General features: G+C 43.9%; 1 protein-coding gene across 6 annotated transcripts in view; it reads left to right on the forward strand.

The window, feature by feature from the left end:
- The window catches only part of FGGY (FGGY carbohydrate kinase domain containing), a 299,368-nt gene that overhangs the window by 275,333 nt on the left and 1,342 nt on the right, over nt 1-22,693 (forward strand). For 4 of the 6 annotated variants that reach the window (XR_003992624.1, XR_003992625.1, XR_003992627.1 and 1 more), the window contains 2 exons: nt 20,304-20,365; nt 21,594-22,564. Coding sequence is in view for 1 of the 6 variants with exons in the window: in XM_030494718.1 (XP_030350578.1) it covers nt 20,304-20,365; nt 21,594-21,675 (144 nt within the window). In the remaining 5 variants the exon portion in view is untranslated. Of the gene's footprint in view, nt 1-20,303; nt 20,366-21,593; nt 22,565-22,693 lie in introns of those variants that run through there. The other 2 variants (XR_003992626.1, XM_030494718.1) reach the window with 1 other exon arrangement.

Here is a 22,693-nt window from a genome sequence, read left to right on the forward strand (position 1 = left end):
GTGCTGCACAGTAGTGTTTGGTTCATTGTCACATTAGATGATTTGTAGTTGGTTTATATCACTTGAAATTATTACAGGTAAAAACTTGTCTAAGAAAATGTCAAAGTTTGTTGTAGCAGGTCATATAGCTACTGAAATGACAGATGATCTTAGTCCATAATCACAATCCAAAATTCTCAGTTAATGTAAATCAGCATTGCTCCAGGATTTGAGAGGAGTGACACCAGTTTACTCCAGTGCCCTGATCCAGTCAAGCGCTTAGGTACATTATCTCACTTTCAAGTAGGCAAGGAGCTCAGCTGAAGATAAGCAGGACTGCCCATGTGCTGAAGTACTTTGCTGGATCCAAGCCCAAACAGGACTCTCACACACACTGGTAGATGACACGTCTTGAAATGATAAAGGCTATGAGAGCTCTTGCAATTGGGTCATATTATTACCCATTCAGAAACAAGTCGAGGATGCTGTAGGTAATAGGATACAAAGGCGGTGTCTTTTGTTAAGTGCTGGCCTTTTGTGGAGACTTAGCATGCTCCATTTTAAATGTCATCCAGTCCACAAATGTTCAGATTTGGAATTTCTCAGTAACTCTTTAATGACAAGGAAAGGCAGCTGCAGCAACTCAGTGTAATACATTGGCCATAACAGAACTGCCCATTTATAATAGCTATTTGGCACAGAAGTACTAATGTTGGAGGCATTATTATTATAATCTCAGAAATCCAGTACTTACAGATGTGGCCATTTTACTTTTAGAAAAGTAGGTGGTTTAAGGAAATACCACACTAATGAAATGAAATGAAACATGGCCTTTTATTTGGACATCAGTGGAAGGAGACAGGGCACTGTGTGTTGGGATATCAATGTGACTTTCCAGTTTATTATTTCTGTCTGAGAGTGGTGATAAAGATTTTATGACTTATTTTTCACATTTACAAGGCTAGACTGAAGAGGTAATGAAGACCTCTTAGCTGCTCAAATGATGAAAGAAATCTATTTAATCCTCTGTCTTTATGCTGAAGGTGTAGCTGGCTTTGTGCATTGGCAGGGCTCCATTGACCTCACCTGAGTTTTCTATCTTGTGTGCACACACCCGATTACCCTGTTAGAAGCAACCATATGTATATAAATATAATCTGTCTGTAGGCTTAACGCATATATTGTCATGTCTTTTAGCTTTTAATAAACTCACATCAGCTGATGTTGGCAAAGAAAAAGATTTAAGTGTTTTGTTAATCTGCAAAGTCGAGACTCTTACTAAACCAGTGGTATTCTTCTCATCTGTCGGTAAGCCCAAGACCTGGCAAGCAGGAGAAAATATGCAGCCTAGAATAGTTCAGGTTCTGCTGTTGCAGATTTTTGTAACCAACCATGAAATGACCACGGTGGAGTCTGTCTAAGGAGAGGAACAATTAGTTTACTTTGTTCTTTTCAAGCAGACTAAGATCAGTTTAATAATATCACAACTTTACAGCTTTTCGAGCTTGCTGGCCCTGTCTTTTCTTGAGGAAAACCATAAATATGAGGAAACCATAAATGTGTCTTCATAATAGATAGATGCTTTCTTTAAAATGTACTGTGATCCATCTCCTTTCTATTTTAAGGAGAGATTTTACCCACAAACTCAGAGACATAGCTGAAGTCATTTGGACCTTGAGACTCCCCTTCTGTCCAGGCCATTTAAGCAGGGAAAAGTGTGATAGCAATATTTTATAGGAAGGATGAGTACAAAGCAGGATACCATGGATCCTTTGTAACTGTCAGTGGCCAATAAGGTCCTTTTCAGAGCGTGTCTTACTTAAATGATGTTCGGGATGTCACATAAGTTAAAGTCTTTCTGCCCTCACCTCTTCAGCAGCTGAGCAGAGCAACCTTCAAGTTATGCACTGGAGAACTGGAAACTCAATCTGGCTACATTGTGAGATTAATTTTCCATCTGGGATTTGCACTCTTGCTATGTCAGCCCAGGGGATCAGACTGTTCTGTGGCAGAGCACAAGCATGTAGAGGCACAGCGTTAGCTGTCTGAAATGCTTGAAGGTTTTTCACAATAAATTTTTTGAAGGACATTATGATCACTTAGTTGTGGGATTTGATGCCAGTAGTTCCTACCACTAGAACATACTTTTGCCACCCTATATTTGAAGAAGTTTTATAACTTAATGGACTGTGTTGCCCTTTCTCCTAAAGATGTCTAAGAGGGGTTTGCTTCTCAAAATTTGCCCTATGTCTATAGTTTAACAAGACTCTGCTTACTATTTGGGTGTTTCTAATACATTTTGGTTTATTCTGGTTAACAGTAAAGACATTTTTCTTTATTCTATTTCATGTAATCATGGATCTGAAATAGTAGAGGGAAGATCCCATATTTGTTTTATTAGCAATAGAAGGCAGTTACTTTATTAGCATACTGGCAATCCTCATCCTCAGCATTGGAATCCAACTCTCATTCTGCTTTCTTTGTTCAGCTAAGCCATAGGTTCTTGTTTCCTTGGCTGCTTAGATATGGATGTATAATGACCTTTCCCACCCCTGGTTTGCTTTCTTGTTTTGAGGCAACTTTTCACACCCACAGTGCTTAAACGTTTCTGAGGCACGGTTTGATACTGGAAATTGGACAGTGACATGCAGAGAGAATCCACATGAAATCACTTCATGCCTCTGTTTTGGTTTTATTGGGACAAGTGTCCACATAATGATTAGCGAGACCATAATTGTCACTTTTGAGGAAAGGCAAACCACCAAGTGGGCATGGAAAAGCAGAAGTTGCAAATTTTTGTACAAAGATACTCCTCCAGATGAGGGTTGAAAACCACAAGAAGAACACAAATAAGGAGAACCGCTGTGCCCATATCTTGCTGTGCCTTGTAAACACGTATAAGCAGCACAACTGAGTTGGATTGTCATCTTTCACAAGTGTAGTTTTCAGCTAAGAATAACTTACAGAGAGTGTACTCAATGTGTAGTACTCCTAGGGGATGCTTTTCCCTGAGCATTACTAACCTTCAGTACATGAATACATTTTGACCCATGTAGAGCCTGTTTGTGTGAGCACCTGCTCTGTGTTGCTGTTTTCTGCACAGCTTCCAGATAGTCCTTTACCAGGTAGAAATCTTAGGGAGGAGTGTGGGTGTGGAAGCTCTGATGGGAGCACATTGTTTTGTCAAGGGACAGAGTAAAGTGATGTGGCAATGCGCTCCTCACTAAGCAGACTGAGGAGGAGTGGTTAGATCTAACCATGGCACTTCTTTTGGAGCTTTGGAAGCACAGTAGACCCTCCAAGGGAAAACATTCTGGAAAGTAAAACAATTTCTAATCAGTAATTTTTCCTCTGAAGAGTATCTGCATGACAAGAATACGTGGTTGTTACCCAACCCAACTTCTCCTCCCAAAACCATGGGGTGGAAGATGATAATGTGTTGCATTTGGAAGGTTCCTTCATTGGTGAGCCCTGTAGCTCAGGACTGAGTTAAGCACCTTGGATATATTCAGCAAAATATTGCTGAGTCTAGTAGCCATGTGTCAGACTCCTTTTGCTTTCAAAATGTCTGGTAAGACTCGATTTTTGCCTAATTTTCCCGGACTGATGTCTTCCTATATGTTGTCACAAAATCACTCGTTTCTGTGAAGTAGTTTAGGCATTGAATCCTGTATTTTTACACTAGACTGAGGGAAGCAGTGTACAAGTGTCTTACAGGAGATAAATTGGATATGTGTTAGCCTCTAGGTTGGAAGCTGGCACTTAGCTTAGGTGAAAGAGATGAGTAACGGCCCTAAAAATGCTAAGCTGCTTGAAGCCCTTCTGCTAAATGGGGTCTTCTTGTGATGAGCTATCCTTACTTTCTTCAACTGGTTGGTATAAAAGCTTTGTGTATACAAGCACATTACTCATTATTTACTGGTTGTGGTTGTAAGGTTGTTTAATTTCGCAATAGTCCCATCTAAGGGATGATTCTTGCATTGCATGAAAGGCAGACTAAGCAAGCTTTGCTTTTCATTTGCTTTGTGTAACTTTGCCCCTGGGGAAGCACTGGATAGCCAGCACACTTGCCATAAGACATAAAATGCCAAACTTTCGGCTTTCTGAACATGGAAGTTCCACTCACCCCAGAGCAGAACCAGGCATGGAAAGTGAATGAAGGAAACATGAGAAAGAAGATAGGCGTGGAGGAGAATTGAGCTTTTCTTTTTTGGCACTCCTGGTATCCCCACCATTTCCCCCTCCCTACTCCCACTCTGATGTTGTTTATTCTCTCCTCTTGTATTCTTGCCACCTTATTGTTTGTGCCTCTCTTGTTTATTTTTTGTTTTGTTTTTCCACTTTTCCTTCTTTTCTCATCTGTTGATTCTCCTGTTCTTCCCTTCCTTCTTCCCTTCTTTCTTCCCTTCCTTTTGCTCTTCCTTCTTCACCTTTTCCTTTCTCCTTCCCCTTCTTTTATTCTCTCTCTTTCCCTACTCTTTCCATCTTTCAGTCCCTTACCTGTGTCCTCACGCAACAAAAAACAAAGAGGAAGGGATGGTTGGTGTCTCATTCAGTGCTGATCTCTCAGGTCCACTCTCAAGGCTTATAGGACTTCAGGGAAGTGTTGTAGTGTATCCTCTGGTTCATGGGTACAGCACTGATGGAGCTGTGCTGGTGTTCTTGGGCTGGAAGAGGAAAGATTTATGATGGCCCTGATCACAGTGCTAAAATAAACTGCCCTCCCTCAGCCAGAGGAATATGAGTTTGTAAATGCCAGTGTTTTATACACAAAATGAAGGACACTGGCTGAGGAAGCCAGCTGCCTAGGTTAGCTGTTCAAGATCTGAAAATGGCAAGTCTTTAAAAGCAAAGAGCCAGAAGAAGTCATTTATATTAAAACAAACTCTGTCATGAGTCATTTGACTTCTTTTTCTCTTAGACACATAGTTTATGTCTCAGGCCTTCTAAGGCCTGAGTAACATCTGATAGTCTTTAGGCTGAGCTGGCTCTAATAGGAGTAGGATCCTGCTTCCAGTTACAGTGTACCACTTAGAACTCTATTTAATTTGAGTCTTGTGTTTACAGGCTGTAACTATTACTTATTTGTCATTTTTATGGTTATAGAAAAGATTGTTTGTCTGTGATTCAGCCCTAGCCATGCTGTTGAATAGGTCTGTATCCTCAGCAGCAGCAGCAGAGATAAAGCAGCCTGAGAGGGGCTTTTCCTTTTTGCCTCATTCATTTTTCTCATGCAGGTCAGCGGGGATGCAGGTCGCTTGCCATCTCTCCCAACGACTACCTCAGTCCAATGTATACCAGCAGAACATCGCTTCACCTTTCTCACACAGTTTGCATAGGAACTGCATGTGTTTCTTCCCTTCTACTTTAAAAGAGCCAACACTGAAGTGTGTGCTGCCTGAAAAATACACCCTTGCCTCTTTTGGCAGTTTTCTTTTCTTGGTCCTTTCCCTTTCCTTCATCTCCCCCCTTCTGCTCCCAGGTTTCTGCTTAAATACTTCTACCAGGTGCTTCTGGTGCAAAAATAGTTAATTGTAGCTACAAGATATGAAAGGTGTATGAATTCTTCGAGTCTTGTTCAGTGCTTGTGCCAAGGCCTATACAGACCTGAAAGAGGAAAGTGAAACACAAAGGTCAGGAAAAATTTGTCCCGCTCCAGAGCTTGCAGGGAAGGTGCTCAGCACCCCACTGCTAGAAGGGACTGCACCTTAATGAAGCAGCAGGACTCATGTTCCCTCTAGTGGCTAATTACATGGGATCCGTTTCACAGGAGCGTTTCATTCAGCTGCCTTTGAACTTTCCTGCCTGCTTTTCCTCCCATCCACTTTTTTGGCAATGTTTTGTAACTTCCTTCATTTCTCCCAACGATGGCATTTGCTGTTCTTTAGATTGTGACTTCAGAAAGCAGGAAAACCTACTGTGGATAGATACTACCTTATATCTGCAACACAGCAGCAGGATTTAGAGTTGGAGAGGGTTTTGCACCTATTCCACCCATGCATGCTGTATTTTTCCTGCAGCATTAGCAGTAAGGGTTAAGGAAGAAGGGCTTTTCTTTGTTTAGCAGCATCCATGTTCCTATTGTAACTCCTCAAGTATGAACAGATAGGAATGTCCAGAACTGTTAGGCACCTCAAATCAGCAGGCTTGCTTAATGTTCTTGAGATAAGAGCTGGATTGCCTGGCTTTACAGATCAAACAAATACCACGTAAAATGTAGTGTAGTATTTCTTAGTGATAGAGGGGGAAAAAAAAGCTGTATTTGCCAATGTAGTTCTTATTAGCAGCCTGGTAATGGGATACACACTGTCATCAGCAGTACTGGTTCAAATCTAACATAAACTGCTGTAGTATCAAGTTCTTCTGAGTTTACTTTGGTGTAAATAAAAGCAGAGTTTTGCAATGAGAAAACAACGTATGTTACCTAACCCGAGAGTCAGAGTACATGGGTTTATTCCCAGCTTTGCAACTGCCTCTGTCTCTGTCTTTGGGCAAGTTGTTTAACTTTGTTCTTCATCCAACTGGTTTGTGAAGCAGATCTAGTGATGTCTGAGTACCTCAGAGGCTGCTTTTATAGTTATGGTAAAGGAGATAGAATGTACAGTGCAAAGAAAATCTCTGCTGATGCCAGTTGTGTTGCTCTGGCGGACTAAAATAAGTCAGAATGGAAAGGCCAGTAGACTGACAACTCAGTTGCACATAACTGGAATGTCTTTTGATTTCTGAATGGGAAAAAACAGCATCTGACTTTAGAACTGCAGCCAGTTTATGATGTGTGGTAATTTGCATTGCCATGTATATAATATGAAAGCTGGCCTGTGTAGTATGACATGACTACAGCTCTGAAGTTTACATCAATGTTTAATATTTACAACATTCATCACTTTTAAAGCTTGTGTTATACATTTACAATGAAATACACTTTCATATGCAGAATTCCTGTTTTTAGAAAATATTTGGGCAGGAATGGGAGACCACATCCCTTCAAGGACAAATTCACTCACGGTTTGTATTGGCAATCCCTTAGGAACAACAGAGGCTAATTCAAGATCAGTGTTTTCATTCACAGGCTTGTAGCTTTAGACACCTAATGCTGTATCTAACACAACTGAGAGACTGGCACTCTTTGCTCATGTATGGAGCCTTCTAAACTGGAGTTGTAGCTGCTTGCTGGAGACTGCTGGAAATCAGATGTTCTCCTTTTTTGACTGCAGTGGGTTCAGAATTAGCAGGAACAACAGATGCATCTTGCACTGCTGAGCATTTTGTGATTTGCATCTGAAAGTGGTTTGTGACAGGTCAGTAACCCAATGGCTGTAATGTAAAACATTCCACAGGATAAGACCTCCTGGATATAAGTAAGTGTATCCTTTTTCTTGCATGTCTGGGTTGTATTTTTTTAAATTAAGTTACTGAGTTGTCCAGTGGCCACATTCCTTCTATTCCTGCAAAAATGCAATGACTGACAGCTTTCCAGTTGCACATGGTCCTACTGTTTGTTGGGAGAGAAGGGGGCAGGATGGGATCCTACCCCATTTTTGATGTATTATATAGAGAGAATTGTATTATATAGAGAGAATATATTGTATAATATATAGAGAATAAAGATTGTGGAGCATGAGAAAAATAGTTCTTAGCAAGTGGTTTAGCTGGATCTCTTGCTAAGCCAGCCTGATTTTATATAGAGCCTCACAAATTATTCTAACACCAATAACCACACCAGAGCAGAACAATGGGTAAGTGTGCTTAGAAAAGTTGTGTAGTAAAAATAAGACTTTCATCAGATAAAAGTTAATTCCCCTCCTCCCATTCTAGACTTGTCAGAGGCAAAGAAATACCTTTGAACAAAACCTAGCTTTTTTTGTTAGATTTGCCATATTAAGCAATTTCCAAAGTACAAAATTGCAGCTAATGGAAAAGCGAAACAAATCTGGGATTTGGAGCTAGGGGAGTATTCGTGCAAGTAATTAGCTGGTACAAAAGGAGCATTCATCTTGAAATGACAGATAAGTGCTAAGGACAGGATTGAAACTGTAAATATGTTAGCACTTTAAGCGAGAGCACAGCTTCAGCACTTGTTAGACTCATCAGCTGCTGTAAACAATATGGATCTTTGAAATGATCTCTGCTGAGATCTCAACACATTGGATAATGATAGAGTTGTTCATTTTTGCTTCTTCTGTTTTGTTTTTCCTTTCAGAAAGTACTTTCTGCAAAGAATAGGCCTGTGCCACTGCCAGCACACACACTTATCTTTCTCCATGAGCAGACCCAGTGAGGGCTGCAGGGTCCCTGTGGGGAGCAAAGAACAAGCCTGCAGAGCTGGGCTCTGCCTTTCCCAATTTATGCACGAGCGAGGAACAGTATGTACAGCTGCAGTACAACTTTCCTCTCATGGCTGTGCCTCTACCCAAGGCTAGGAAAGGCTCTTTGAGGTCACCCAGGCTCAGTTCACAGTTAGGACGCTTCTTCAAGTAGAATTTAAGAGGCGAGCTGTTCAGGTGGTGGTAGCATTTTCTCTTGCGTAGCTTTGCAAAGGGTTAATGGGGGCTGAGCTGTAACAATGGAGGGTTTCATGTTGTGAAAACTGCATGCAATAGAAATTAATTTGAAACCAATAAATCCCCTTTGCAAAGGACACTATAAAAAGCTTGCATGCCACGAGAACTCGCAAACACTGACCTCGCCGAGGTTCTGATTGGTGACCTACAAGTGAAAAGCTCCATGAGCCATTTGAGTCTCTGCTATTCATCTCTTCTCTCAGCTTGCTGTCTTTAAATAAAAGGACAGATCCTCAGCAGCAGGAATTGGCTCAGTTCTTAGGATCAGCTGAGTTGTGAAGCACAAAGTGTTCCTCCTTCAGTTGTGTCCCACATTGGCTAAACTTCCCTCCTAAGTTAATGTGGTGTTGTTATTGATTCCCATGGAATATATGTGAAACTGATGTGCTGAAGGCTTGTGTGACTTGTCCAAGATCAAAATTTGGGAGCCAATGTATCCGACTGCCCCCTTACAGTCACAGAAGTTGCGCTGGGAAGAGCTTTCCCCCGCAAGCACTTGAGGAGCAGTGGGTTAGACATTTCTCATTGAAGTGAGTGAAGGGGCCAGGTTTGCTCGGAAATAGGAGCCACAAGGTGCAGCTCACTGGGGCTGCCTTAAAAAAGTGGGAAATAGGATGGGACAACAAAGTAAAAGTGGGGATGGTGACTGGCTGGGTGTTGTGAGAACAACCACCTGGAGGGATTCAGTCTGTTTGTCTGGAGGTAAAAAGGAGAGCTTATAAACAAGCTCACCAACCGTCCCACCTAGCCAAAACATGGAGGTGGGAAGGTGGAGTGTGTCTTGTGTGCTCTTCTCTGCAAGATCTCAGCTTTAAAGATAACCCCTGGGGCAGGATGGTGCTATATTAGATCTTGGGCTGTGAGCCAGCCAAACTCTGCTACCGCTTGCCGACTGACTCACATGCTGACTGCACTTTGAATTCAAACTGGGGTGTTTGCGGACAGAACCAGCTATTGTTTTGGGCACAGTCAATTATAAAATGTGCTCTTTTGCTATTTGCCAAATGAATACAAATGCTTTCTTAGAAGATCTCCTAAAGAAAAAGATGCCTCGGCTACCTTGAAAAATTCCTGCTGGCAATGCTGGGTTTAGATTTGCTCATTAAAAGAGGTTATGTAGTATTGCTGTAATCAAAGGCTCTTTTATGGCTCGGGGGCAGGTGGGCATTAATAGCCCTTGGGTTTGGTTTTGTACAGAAACATGCCAGGCCTGACAGATAACTAGAACAGTGAGGAGTGTAACTTTTGACATTCACCAGCAAGAATAGTTTCTTCCCAATGAGTTTGTGGAAGTTGGTGCCTACAGTTTTTTCTATGTAATAACCTGTAATTGCAATACACAGAGAGGTTGTGCATGTAGAGAGGTTTCTGCTTACAAAGAGGTTTTAATGCTAGAAAACTGTATTTACCATTTAGCAATGGTCTCCAAGAGATACAAGCCAAACTTTTTAGGAGCAAGGGGAGCAGAATACGTATTCTGAAGTGACTGTTAGAGTTTCTTTGTATAAATCTCTCTGAATTCTGTCTCTACAGGAATCCCACAGTTGAGGTTGAGCACATTTGGCAACAGACTGGCTGACCCATCTGTCAGACCAGGCTTCCCAGGTTTATAAGGGATCAGTGGCTTTCCAAAATTTTGTAGCAATAAGTATCCAGCATTTTAAACTGCTTTTAAGGAACAGCACTCTTAGAGGACAGTTTTAATGGCAGAAGAGCAAATGAGAGCAGTAGCTCCTCATCCCTGGCTGCCTCTGCTTTTCATACCTAAAGAAAACAGGACAATATCATCAGCTGGTCATAGAATCATCATATCATAGGATAGTTTGAGTTGGAAGAGACCTTTAAAGGTCATCTAGTCCACCCCCCTGCAACAGTGCTTTGCTTCAGCTGTCATTCAGTTTAGTCACTTGCAGCCTCTAATTTGGGAAAGAAAGATCCTTTCTGGAACAGTGTGCTAGAAAAGGATGCTATCTCCTTGTCTGTAGCAGTCAAGAGCAAGGACACCAAATGCCTTTTGCCACAGACAGCTCTCTTCTCTGTACTGTGCTTCACATGGAGAAATGGCTACTCAGTCCAGCTCTAAACTCTCCGCAGATTTCTCATGGCTTCTAGGTTTTACTCTCTGCCCACCACACTTTGGGTATCTATTAAATAACAGTTTTCAGTGATATTTTAGGTTTTTATTGGAGATAGCATGTCTGTAAGGTTACTAGAAAGGCTCTCTCCATATTTTAATGCAGTTTTCCTCTCTGATTTAACATCTCAACCTTCTACCAGTTTACAGTAGTGAACTCTTTCTTTAAAGGTCTCTTGTTTTTTATGAGCCCCTGCCCAGGGTAATTTCCCAAATGCAATCCAGACTGGATAAAATGTAAGCATATTTCTGAGGTACAGGGTTGGGTTTTTTTACAGTAAACCACACATCAGATTAATTAGATAAAAAATAATCCCAAATCAAAACTCACAGCAGGGATTTCCCTCATTAACCTCAGGTAGACACTGGAACATGGCAAAGAATATATGTGAAGGATGAGGGGAAAAGGGAAGTCTCCTCTGCCAATGCTGGAAATAGGGAAAGAATAATGAGATGGAGAAGAGTGAAGTGCTGTAAATAGATTCATTTTCTTGATGGAGTTACCCTAAAGCAAAGTATAGGCAGAAGTTGCTGTTATAATAGAATCCCAGCTAGATACCCCCCAAAATGCTCAAACCCCCTGAGTGGGAAATGAGCAGAGAGACGTGTGTAGATTAATTAGATCTGAAAAATGTTTTGACAGCAGAAGTGAACATATGGAAAGAATTGAGAGAACCCGACCCCGGTCCCCATGTGTAAATGATGCCTTGGCCATAGCTCATAAAGCAAATACAGATGCAAAAAGAAAAAAAAAAGGGGGGAAAAAAAGCCCTTTCCCTATCCCCTCCCCCCACTAAATCCCCCAATCCATTGCCAGATGGCAAATAAAAGTTTGAGCTCAATGGCTAAATGCAAGGAGAGCTGTACGTTCATTCATGTATGTTCAGCAGGAACGTGGAAAGAGATCAGCTGAATAAATCTGAGTTTTGCACCTTAAAGGAAGTGGTGCAGTTCAACTAAATATTGTGTCAAGTACACAGCCCAGTGTCAGGATATCCTGTGCGGATGCTTGTTCTTTGGCTTCTCTGGTTTACCCTCCCCTGTCCAAATTCTGCTTTCTGTCCAGCTCATTTCTTTTGTTGTGCAAGTCAGTGTGGAATCACCCACCTGCCCTGCCCGTCCCAAAAGTTTTACCACCTAAAATTGAGGGGAGAAGCGTTAGGACAGATACTGCAACAAGAAGGTAAGAAGGGAGCTAGAGAAAAACAGTAACTTACTCAGGTTGTGCAGAGGAGCAGCGCTCCCAGGCTTAGTTTATCCATCACCAGCAGCAGTGAGCAGGGAGAGGGCTGATTTAGCTCATACTAATGCAGTGCCCTGCGTCACATCTGCTTACTTGACTCCCAGGTGAGCTTGCTTTCCATTAAACAGAGCTGCCTGTCAGCATAACATTTGCAAGCCTGAAGAGTGGGTTAAAATCCTTGGAAGTGTTGAAGACCAGGCTGGACGGGGCTTGGAGCAACCTGCTCTAGTGGAAGGTGTCCCTGCCCATGGCAGGGGGTTGGAACTGGATGAGCTTTAAGGTCCCTCCCAACCCAAACCAGTCTGTGATTCTATGATTTTCGTGTGGTTTATATGGACAAACCTTCTTAGTCTATTGTCACAGTGATGCTGTGCCTCGTAAACAAATTTATTGCATCTCAGAAGGGGGTGAGAGAAACGTACTGTTGGTGTTATTTGGTGGGTAGTCAGGGAGCTTCTCCTTTGGCAAGGAAGCTGCCAGCTGGGCAGACCTCTGTGCTGCTGTGATTGCATCTTATCAATGTCTGTGCTGGCTGTGTTAAAGCTATCTCGGTTCTTCACACACAGACATTGTGAAGTGGACATACGCCTCCTGAATAAGCCATACAAGCTCTTGTGAGGGGAAGTGCTGCTAAACCATGCCCCAGCTCTGGTGCAGACTGCTTAGATGTTGCCCACAGACTGTTGATTCATGGCACCCACTGCCAGCAATCTGTGAAACTGAAACAGGAGCTAAACACTTGGGCTCTTTCCATTGCCCAGGTAAACTGAAACGCCTGCTAAGCTGTCAAGTTTGCATCCAAGCAGCTTTGGGCACTGCGAGGTGCCAGCAATGGAACCCTCACAAAGCAAACTGCTTAATTATTTGATAGTAAAAGGCAACTCAGGGGAGCACGGAGTCAAATCAACAACAAACCAACCTATATTTAGTAGCAGTGTGGCTGGACCTTAGACTCAAACATAGTTTCCAGCTGATAGATGATGTGGCAATCATAGCTGACCCTCATCCCAGTCTAAATTTGGTCTGCGGAATAAGTAATGAATATCATGGCTGGGGCGACACGCCACCCTTCACAGCAGCTGCATTGCCACTGCTGCTCCTCTTATGGCTTTGTCTGCCTGGCTGAAGCACAATCTGTGTGTGACACTGAGCTACGGCCTGTCTGACATCTGTGTAGTCACTGCAGCAGAGTAAAAGTAGGTGTGCTGGAGGTAGAAGTAGTACTGTGGCCTTATCTGCACTTGGCTCCACTGTTACGTGATCCCTCTTCCACTTGTTCCGGTGTCTGACACTAAGGAGTGAAGACCATGCTCCTGTAGTACAGGACAGGTCAGGCGATATGTACTTTAATGAGGTGTGGAGGGCTGTGCAGGACTGAGAGCACTGTGTACCATCCGGAGTAAAAAATTAGGGACAAATGTAGAGTTTAAAACCTTTGTGTACAAGCCAAACCAACCTGGGGAAAACAGTGGGTACAGCCTATTTCACAGAGAGGTAGCTGAAAATTAAGAGAGTAAATTACATGTTCCAAAACACCTGGGGAATCTGTTGCAAACTTTCTGGATCCTGAGTCAGTGCTTGAACCAGAACACTACCATGTCTCAGTACTAAGGATCCATCCAGTTGGCCTCTGTCAGCTGAAGTTGAATGGTTTAGAGGTAGAGTTTGAGCAACCTGCTCTAGTGGAAGATGCCCCTGTCCATGGCAGGGGGTTGGAACCCCATGATCTTTAAAGTCCCTTCTGACCCAAACCGTTGTAGGATTTGAAGCCATCTGCCTGATTCGCCTCAAGCACTGTTAACAGTCTTCAACAAACAGATGCATAAAATACTCCTCTAAGGTGAGCCAGTGCTGTTCTTGTACATATGGATAGTGAGATTCAAAAGGTCAGTGACTCTTCCTGAAAGACTTATTTGAACTCAAGTCCTGAGCTGATGTCCTGCTCGCTGGACCTCCATTCTTCCATCCTCGTCTCCCTCCTTCTCTGTAGTCCCACTTACAGATGCAGACAGTCAGAAACACTCTCTCTGAGGTTTGATACGAACACAGAAATCCATGTTGGAACAGAGCAAAAGGAAAATACAAGCTTGTGTGAAATTTTCCACCTTTTCACTAAGCGAATGAAAGCCAAATTTTCACACTTTGGTCTTAGGTGTGAAATTTTTGCTCGGCTCTAATATTTATCCATAATGTGTTTTAAAACTTGGCTCGCTCCATTCAGAATACCACAGAGAATTGAGTTACAGATTTGGGGCTTTGTGCATGCTGCCAAGATCTGCCCCTATAACTCAAACAGATTTAAGGGGGGGAAAGAAACCACTAGAAAAATATGGTATATGGTCCATCACATGCTTTCTTCATGCAGTCATATACCACTAAAAAGTAATGTTCTGCTAGGGCTGTGTTACATAAATATGTTCATGTCACTCCTGTAAGCACAGATAAGATGAATTTTGCATCTCCAGGCTATTGAGTAAGCAAAAGAATGAGAAAATAGCAGCCTTGCTTGCAGTTCTTAGAAAAGTTTAAAAGTCTTTCTGGAACATCAGCATTTCAGGAAATCTGTTTATTCCCCTCAAATCCATATACATCTCTGACTGGACTTCTTAAAATTATAATGGTTAGCTTCTGTAGCTTGTGTGTGTGGAATAGAGATGAGTAACAGAGAGGTTCTTCACTGTTGAAGAACAGAAGAATTATTACATATAACATTATTTATGGTATTTGTTATGAGGACTTAGAGGTGTGAAGAAAGCCATGTTCATTTGAAGGTACTTACGGCTGCTGAATTCTGCAAATCAGAACCAATCTGGTGGGGAAGAATGTTACCACATTTCAGTCTGTTGTGAATGGGGCGACTTTTACATTGTTTTCCTCTGATGCTGGATTTGTGACAGCAGAACTGTACAAAACACCAGGGGGTCGAGACTGGCTTGATAGGAGCCTGGGCAATGTTTTCAGGGTAATGAAGGTGAAATTTATATTTCATAGCTCTGAGTTGTTCAGAAATTGAGACTGACTTTGCACACATACACTCATGCCACTCTCAGGAACATGTGAAGAAGCACATTTGCTGGTATGGATCTCTCAGCACGTTTGGCTGTAAGAATGGCAGCATTTGATCATGTGGCTTCTATAGGCACAATAAAAGTCAACGTAATTTCCTCCTTTTGCATGAATGGTAAGATGAGGTGAATTAACAACTTCAGCTTGGGAAGAGTAAAGCCACACATCTCATTCCAGCTTGCTCTGAGATTCCTGAATTAGTTGTAAGTGGCTGTTTTACAGCAGAGCTGTGTTGCATCCCTCCCATCATTCACAGGCCAGTCATTCTTGGTGCAGTGGTTGTCACTGGACAAGCCGTAGGACAGTGGTGTTCACTGAGAAAACTTACTTCATTTGCACTGGAGTCCTCCTCTTGGTTTTCTTATTGTCCAAGGATCTTTCCTCCAAGTAGCCAGCACACCGTTGCTGTCACTGGAGCATGGTGTACTTACAGAGTTTGGTGAGCTTTACTGTGTGTTTTTGTATGTGCTGGCCAAATGCTTTCAGCCACTGAAATTGTACAGTAGAATGCGAGATGATACATGGTTGTTGTCACTGTTAAGTTCATAACTACACTAGGTAAAAGTCCAAACATTTTTGGGGGTTATCAAAATGAATATGTGGGGAGAAAACAGCTGGGAAATTGCATTTGTGCTCGCATGCCTCATCCATTTAACTTCAGATACAATTTTAGAAGTACCTAAATAAAGCAAAAGCCCAAATTCTTAAAGGGACTGATGTTCCCAGTTCATTCATTTCAGTGGGATTTTGTTACTTGACTTCCTTAGTCAAGCCTGACATCCCTAAATCTGATTTCTCATTTGATGTGCTTTTAAGGACCTACATCCCATTAATTGTCAGTAATAATCAGCCACATAAGTCCTCGAGTCACTACTGAGAAGCAGATTTAGGGACTCTTCACAAGTGGGCTGATCTTCCTTGGCTGCTGTAGTCCCAAGGGAGATGGGCTCCTCTTGTGGGATAAGAAGGATTGTGCTGGTGCTCTAAGACAGCTCTCTCAGGCGCCCATTGAGTAGGGAATTGGAGAAGACTGGTCTCCCAATCTAAAGGGAGTCCTTGTAAGCACTTCCTGAAGGCTCTTTATGATGGACTGACACACTTTTCCTGGTGTCTTCTGGTGTGACAGAGTAATTTGGTGCTCTGTTGCTGCTTTTCCTTTCCATTATTAAAGTGAGAACGGTTGAAATGTCCAGCTCTCATATGCTGTGTGAAAGTAGCGTTTTCCCAGAAGATAGTGTTTTCCCTTGTTTCCAGAGTTTCCCTGGGAGATCTACTGCCTGTTGAGGCTGCCCTGGTGTCTTAAACGTATCCCCTGGCCCAGATCATGCTAAAGAGCAGAATTAAGCCCCAGTCCAAGTGAATTGGAATGACTACTGCCCTCCCCGGCTGGGTTGCCCTTCCAGCAGCAAAATGGCATCTTGTCCTGCAATCCTGGTGGGCCCTGGAGAATTTGGTTTCCTGGGCCTGGGTCCCTTCTCTCCCAGTCAGGGTAACCCCATTTGACTGACTCTCTCCATGGTAAGCAGAGTGTTTACTGGCTTGTATCTGTCTCAGCTTTGACACTCTAACAAAAGGTTAGAAATCATGAATGCATCTCTTTATTTCTGCTCCACAGTGCCTCTCTTTTTTTTCTGTGTAAACCCTTCACTTGCCTCTTGCCCAGCCTTTAGAAACGATGATCAAATGCGAACTTTCAGGGTTTATTTATAGCGTAGCCTTTATGGAAAGAGAGAAAAGAAATGATTAAAAAGCAATTTTACAAAATATTTTGTTTTAAGAGAGAATTCATTGTGTTTAAGTCACTGTATTCATTGTACAGTCTAGACTGGCAAACAAAGAAGATAGAGCGTCATTCAAATTAAGATTGTGAAATTCTTGGGGACTGGAATTATGGATTTGGATGTCAACCCTCAAACAAACTATTTCTGAACAGCAGTATTATCACTTTGCTATATTTAAGGCTTTGTTGGAGAGAGAACAGTGCACAAGGTTGATCTGATTCAGTTCTGCGATTCGAATGTTCCTTTGTTTCCTATTTCATTATAAATTCATATTTTCAATGTTCTGTTCCTCTTTGTCCCCAGAAAATTGTTGAAAAGACTCTCCTCTGGGAGTAAAGTTTTTGTTCAAACTAACAATGACCAAACTGACTTTAAACAACAAAAAAACACAGAGCTGAAAAGCAAATTAAGAGAGGGAATTCATTTAGGGCATTTGGAGCAACCTAGAATGAGTGAGTTGTTGAAAATTGCTGGCTGGGTATTTTCTTCACATGTTATTCCATATTACAGTAGTGGTTGCTGTGAGACCTTAATGCTGTGGGTTCTCAAAGGCCTATGTATTTTTAAGTAGATTTAAAGATACAAGAGTATTTTAGCTGATAAACTGGAAAGACTGCTTTGGCATCTTCCTCCTTAGCTCAAGGTGGACCTGCAGAAGATTAGCAGCAGCCAGGCTCTGTTTCCTAGTCTAGATGAGGCCTTGAGGGGGCAGTTTTCCTTTAGAGACCTCTCTACCTGTCCTGCTCCCAGCCCCATGGGAGCAGTGGCAGCTGCCCAGCAGAGGATGGGATCTCCGTGCCAGAGGTTTCAGGTTTGGGGAGACCTCACAGGGAGCATAGGAGGCTTTCATCAGCCTTGTGGAGACTCGGTTTCACCCTTTGAACACCACTGCTGCAAAGCGCTTGGTCTGAAAGCTGGTGTGTCGCAGGTGCCGTGTGTGCTGTTGGGCACCAGCAAGGTGGTGGAGAGGTGGGGAGTGAGGGGATGTGCAGGAAGGACCCTGAGCCAGGGTTAGGGCTGCAGCAGCCGGCGGGATGGCAGAGCTGAGCCAGGCTGCCCGCACACCTCCCACATCTGGTGGCCTCAGCACTGAGGTCTGTTCTCTCTCGAACCAGCCTAAGGAGACCTGGAGTTAGATGAGTAACAGGATAAAAATAAAACCTGTCTGAAGATAGGTTTATCTCAAAGGGCTAGCTGATTTCCCAAAGAGGCAGTAATGCGTTTTTCAGCACTGGAAGTCGTGAGAGGCCCCACAGTAAAGCAGAACATGAGTGTGTAGAGCAATTGTGGCAGAAGCAGAACATGTCCTGGGATCAGCGCTGTTTGTGTCCTGTCCTCTTAGTGCTGCCCAAACAGGGCAGCAGCAGCCAGTCCTGCACGTGCACAGAGGAGTGAGTGGCAAAGTTTGTTCCTCCCTTTCGTGTTTCTTTGCACATGTGGAAAAATGTGGATTTGTCTGAGATGTTCAGACCCTTTAGATCTCTTGGTTTTATTTTTGTGCAATATCTCCAGGGCAATTCAAAAGGGGGTATAAAGCAGGGAGCTGAAAGCAAGGTGACTCTTTCCATTAGTGAGAGGGCTTCAAGGGGCTTTGCCTGTCGTTTCTGTAAGACACAGCACTATCTGGAAAACCAGTATTGATTGCAACAGAAGGAATTGTCTTTGAGTTGGGTTTTTTTCTGTGTATTCATTCATTTTTTTGGGTAGCCTCTAAATCCAGCCAGTCTTGCAAGGTCTAAGTAAAAGATGGGCTATTGTAAGCAGGAACAATGCTTGAGCTAGTGTCCCCTGTTAAAGAACAGGGAATAAAATGCCCATTACACTTACTGGGAAAGATATCAACCTTTCCATGCCAGTACTTTAATCTGGCTGGTGTGCAGGGTGTCGGTGCCAGCAGGCTCACATGCTCCAGAGAAAAGAACACCCTATCTCACTGGAAGTGTTATTTCAAGGGTGTTTCTCAGGGAATCAAAGTACAATCAACTTCTGCACATACAAAAGAGTGTGGGCATAGGAGTGCACAGAAATGCTCCCTGCTGTTTTACCAGAAGCCCTGGCAGAGTAGAACCCTGACTACACCATCACTGGCAGTGCTTTTTGCTTTGGTGGAACCATGATTTCATCCAGAATTAACCCCTGGAAGTTGGCAAATGTAGCAAGTAGGTGTTCCACATGCAAAAAGTGTTCCATATTCTAGCTGCACATGTGGACTGGCAGTATAAGAGGACATGTTGATGCTGAAGGATGAAGCAAATGTGCCAAGTAGCACTCCAGGTTCAGGCAGGCAGAGCGGGATCTGCCTACTGCTCTGGTACACAGGTGGCAGAGCAAACACTGCTGTGCTTGGGAGGAAGTGGCTGGCTTCATGGGTCTCCTGGGAATGCCACTTATCTCCTGGCATTTAGGTCCTGATCTTATTTCTTTAACACAGGGGAGATGGGAAACCAGAAGATGTAAGGTCTGCTGATCACCTTGTTTATCCTCAGAGCCTCCTGGGCTGGTGGAACTGCACTTATATTGCTCAGCAAGGCTGTAAAGTTGTGGGAGATCCTCAGCTGTAAAATGCTGGATTAGTACAAAGCAAAGATTTTACTACAGCAGGTATTCCAGCCTATAAAATCATCCAACCCTTTTAAAGATCTAGCCATAGGAGTTGATTAGATGGCTTCCAGCAGCAGTGCAGGCTCACTGATCTCCAGGGTCATTTGGATATGCTCCCAGTGCTGTGCTTTGGGCATGAACATGGAAACAGACGTAGGGTGCTGTGTAGAAATGACATACACTGAGATTTAGTCAGACACTGATTGTTGAATCCTGATCTTTTATGTTCAACACTGTTCCATCTGAAAGCTATTGCTTTAATGCTTCTTGTTTCATTCCAGTGGGATTGCTCAGGAGAATGCACAGAAAATCAGAATCTGAGAGAGATCAGGAAAGGAACCAAATAATCCCATCCTCTCCCTTCCACATGTGACTGTCCCAGAGACTCCTTCTGCAGGGAATTCTGCCGCATCCCTTCGTCTGACTTGGCTTTGGCCAAAAGCAGAGCGGGATCAAAGTCTGTCTCTTACACCTTTATACCAGAATGTGAGGGTGGCTGTGGGTTCCATAACAGAACTTTGCAAGTCAGCTTTAGCCTCTGGAGCACATTTGAGTCCTCCCTGGCTGCAGGGAATTGATACTTCATGAATATGATCAAGGGGTCTCATGTACGGTATCATTTTATTTGAGAAATCTCCCCTCCGGGGATGCGTTGTCAAACATTTCCTTTGGTTAGTGTAAATAACAAAAGATAAGTCTGTTCTGCATCGGACTCCCAGTAAGAAAGAGGAACAGATTTTGGTTTACTGAGGGGTCTGCAGTACTTTGTTCTCATGACTACTATATAATGGGATTGAACATATTTTATGCCATCTGGCCTGTTCAGCCGAAACAAAATACACCAGTAATGTTCCGATTGGTTTTGAAACATCTTGTTCTTGTCAAAAAGTATTTTAAATCAAACCAGGCTTTTCCACTTTGTGTTTGTCTTTTACTAGGAGGCCATGGCGAAAATGGGGAAAGTTGGGAGAGTTGTGCAGCCCAACCATGAGCATAAAAGGTAATCCTGACTTTTGTGGGGTTCTCTGTGAGGATTTATGGCGTGTGAAGTTAAGGCCTGTCTCTTTATAGCCCTGCTTGAAAGCAGTAGTAGTTACCACCCCCATTTTTGAAGGATTATCATAGAATCAGACTGGTTTGGGTTGGAAGGTACCTTAAAGATTGTCTCATTCCAAACCCCTGCCACGGGCAGGGACACCTTCCACTAGAGCAGGTTGCTCCAAGCCCCATCCAACCTGGCCTTGGGATGGGGCAGCCGCAGCTTCCCTGGGCACCCTGTGCCAGCGCCTCAGCACCTTCACAGGGAAGAATTTTTTCCTAATATCTAATCTAAATCTCCCCTCCATCAGTTTAAAACCATTTCCCCTTGTCCTGTCCCTACATGCCCTTGTAAAAAGTCCCACTTCAGATTTCTTGTAGCCCCACAGATTACCACACTTGCGCCCAAGCGAAGGCTGTAATTTGCTGTCAGTGGGCTCTGGGCTGCCCTAAATCTTGTCCGTGACGGCTTTCCTGGGTAAGCGAACCCCAACCAGCAGCTCCAGGGATGCGAGGAGCTGTGCCGGGCCGCGGGAGCAATGAGCGACCCTCGCTGCACTCTGAAAGCGGCTGCGGGCCCCGCGGCACTCGGAGCTTTGCGCAGTTTCACCCTGCCCCGCCGAGGGGCTGCAGAAGCCCTGAAGGAGCCGGTGCCCGGAGCCCGGAGCCCGGTGCCGGTGGCCGGTGGCCGGTACCCGGTGGCCGGGGAGCCGCGGGGCCGCTCCGCCCGCAGCTGCTCCCTGTGGCGGCGCACGGCGGGGCGCGGGCACCCCCTGGCGGCGGCGGGCAGCCGCGGGAAGCGGGCTCCAACAGCAATGAACGCTCCAGTAACCGTGGGGGGACTGAAGGATGGTGGGCTAAAGGATGGGGACCGTGAGCCCCGGGGCTCTCCGACCGGTGTAAACGGGCAGGAGAGCAGCGGGGCCCCAGTGCTTCCCCGCTTCCATGGCGGAAAGCTCCGGGGGTAAAAAGCACCTGGAAATCAAAGCTGGCGATGGAGTGAATCACTCGTTTGGGTGGAAACTGCACTCTGGGAGGACTCTGATCCCAGTAAAAGTTGTAAGTAGGAAAGAGTCAAAGCTGCTTTGGTGCTACCTGAAGGAAGTAAATATGTATAATACAGGGGATTTAAATCTCAAAATCTCAAAACTCAAAATCTTAAAACCTCAAAAATTAACTTTCTTATACAGATTTTATGACAAGAAGTACGAAGTATTTTTGAAGCTGGTGGAACATCAGAGAGAGTATCGCTCCATCATGAACAGCTTCTGACCTGGAGTCACAGAATCTGGGAACAGCAGGCAGAGTGAATCTCCAGCTACTCGTGATGAGGGTAATGTCTTCTCACTGTACCGTCCATGCCAAAAAACCACTTTTATCATTTAAAGTGTATATTTTAACTTTGAATGAGAAATAAAATGCACTCACTGGCTGTGAAGCACTGGGTGTTTTCTGTCGATAATCCCTGCACCTCGGGACAAGGAATGACCATTTGCCCCAGTCAGAGGAGACCAGACAACCAGCTGCGGGTGCCCCAGTGCTGTATTCAGACTGGCGATAAGCAGGAACAGTGCAAGGAACACTCTAACTGATTTGGATGGACTTGAATCGCTGCCCTTTGCCATGTTTTTCAGAGGTAACTACACCTGGCACCACACATGGTCCTTTAAGATCACTGTCTGCTCCAGCTAAGACCCAAACATGAATTCCAATGGAAAATTCTGTTTGTTTTTCTAATTCTTACTCTGATTATAGTACTTCTTTGGTGGCTGATATTTGAGAATCACTTTTGCAGCTGTGCAATCTTTTTCTCTCTGTTTTCTTCAGTTTCCTGCTCTCTTTTTTCCTGTCTCCGTTCTTGCAGCACAGTCATTCTGCTGTCAGTACTTGGTGTCATTTTGTCCCTCGCCCTCCGTGCGCAGTGATTGCTGTGCCAATGTCAAATGGCCCATTGCTGACACTGAAAGACTAGGCTGAGCAGACACAGTTGCTGAAAATATGTTCCTAATGCAGGTGCATTCCTGCCATCGTGCCAGCTGCCTCGCAGGAGTCAGCCCTGAAACATCCCAGCTCCCCCTGTCAGTCCTCAGCACACTGCTCCAGCCAGACCCAGCTCAGAGCATCTACTCAGTCACCAGCTCTGAGCTGGACACAACAGCAGGTAAAGGGAGTGCAGAGGGAGAGAGAGGGGGGTTTCCTTCCTTTGATTTGCAATTGTCAATGCTCAGTAACCTTCCTGGCTGCCCGCTGGCCAAATCCATTCAACAAAAAGGCTTTTATTTGTTCCCAG

The sequence above is a fragment of the Strigops habroptila genome, chromosome 8 (assembly GCF_004027225.2).
Source record: "Strigops habroptila isolate Jane chromosome 8, bStrHab1.2.pri, whole genome shotgun sequence".
Classification (NCBI taxonomy): domain Eukaryota; kingdom Metazoa; phylum Chordata; class Aves; order Psittaciformes; family Psittacidae; genus Strigops; species Strigops habroptila.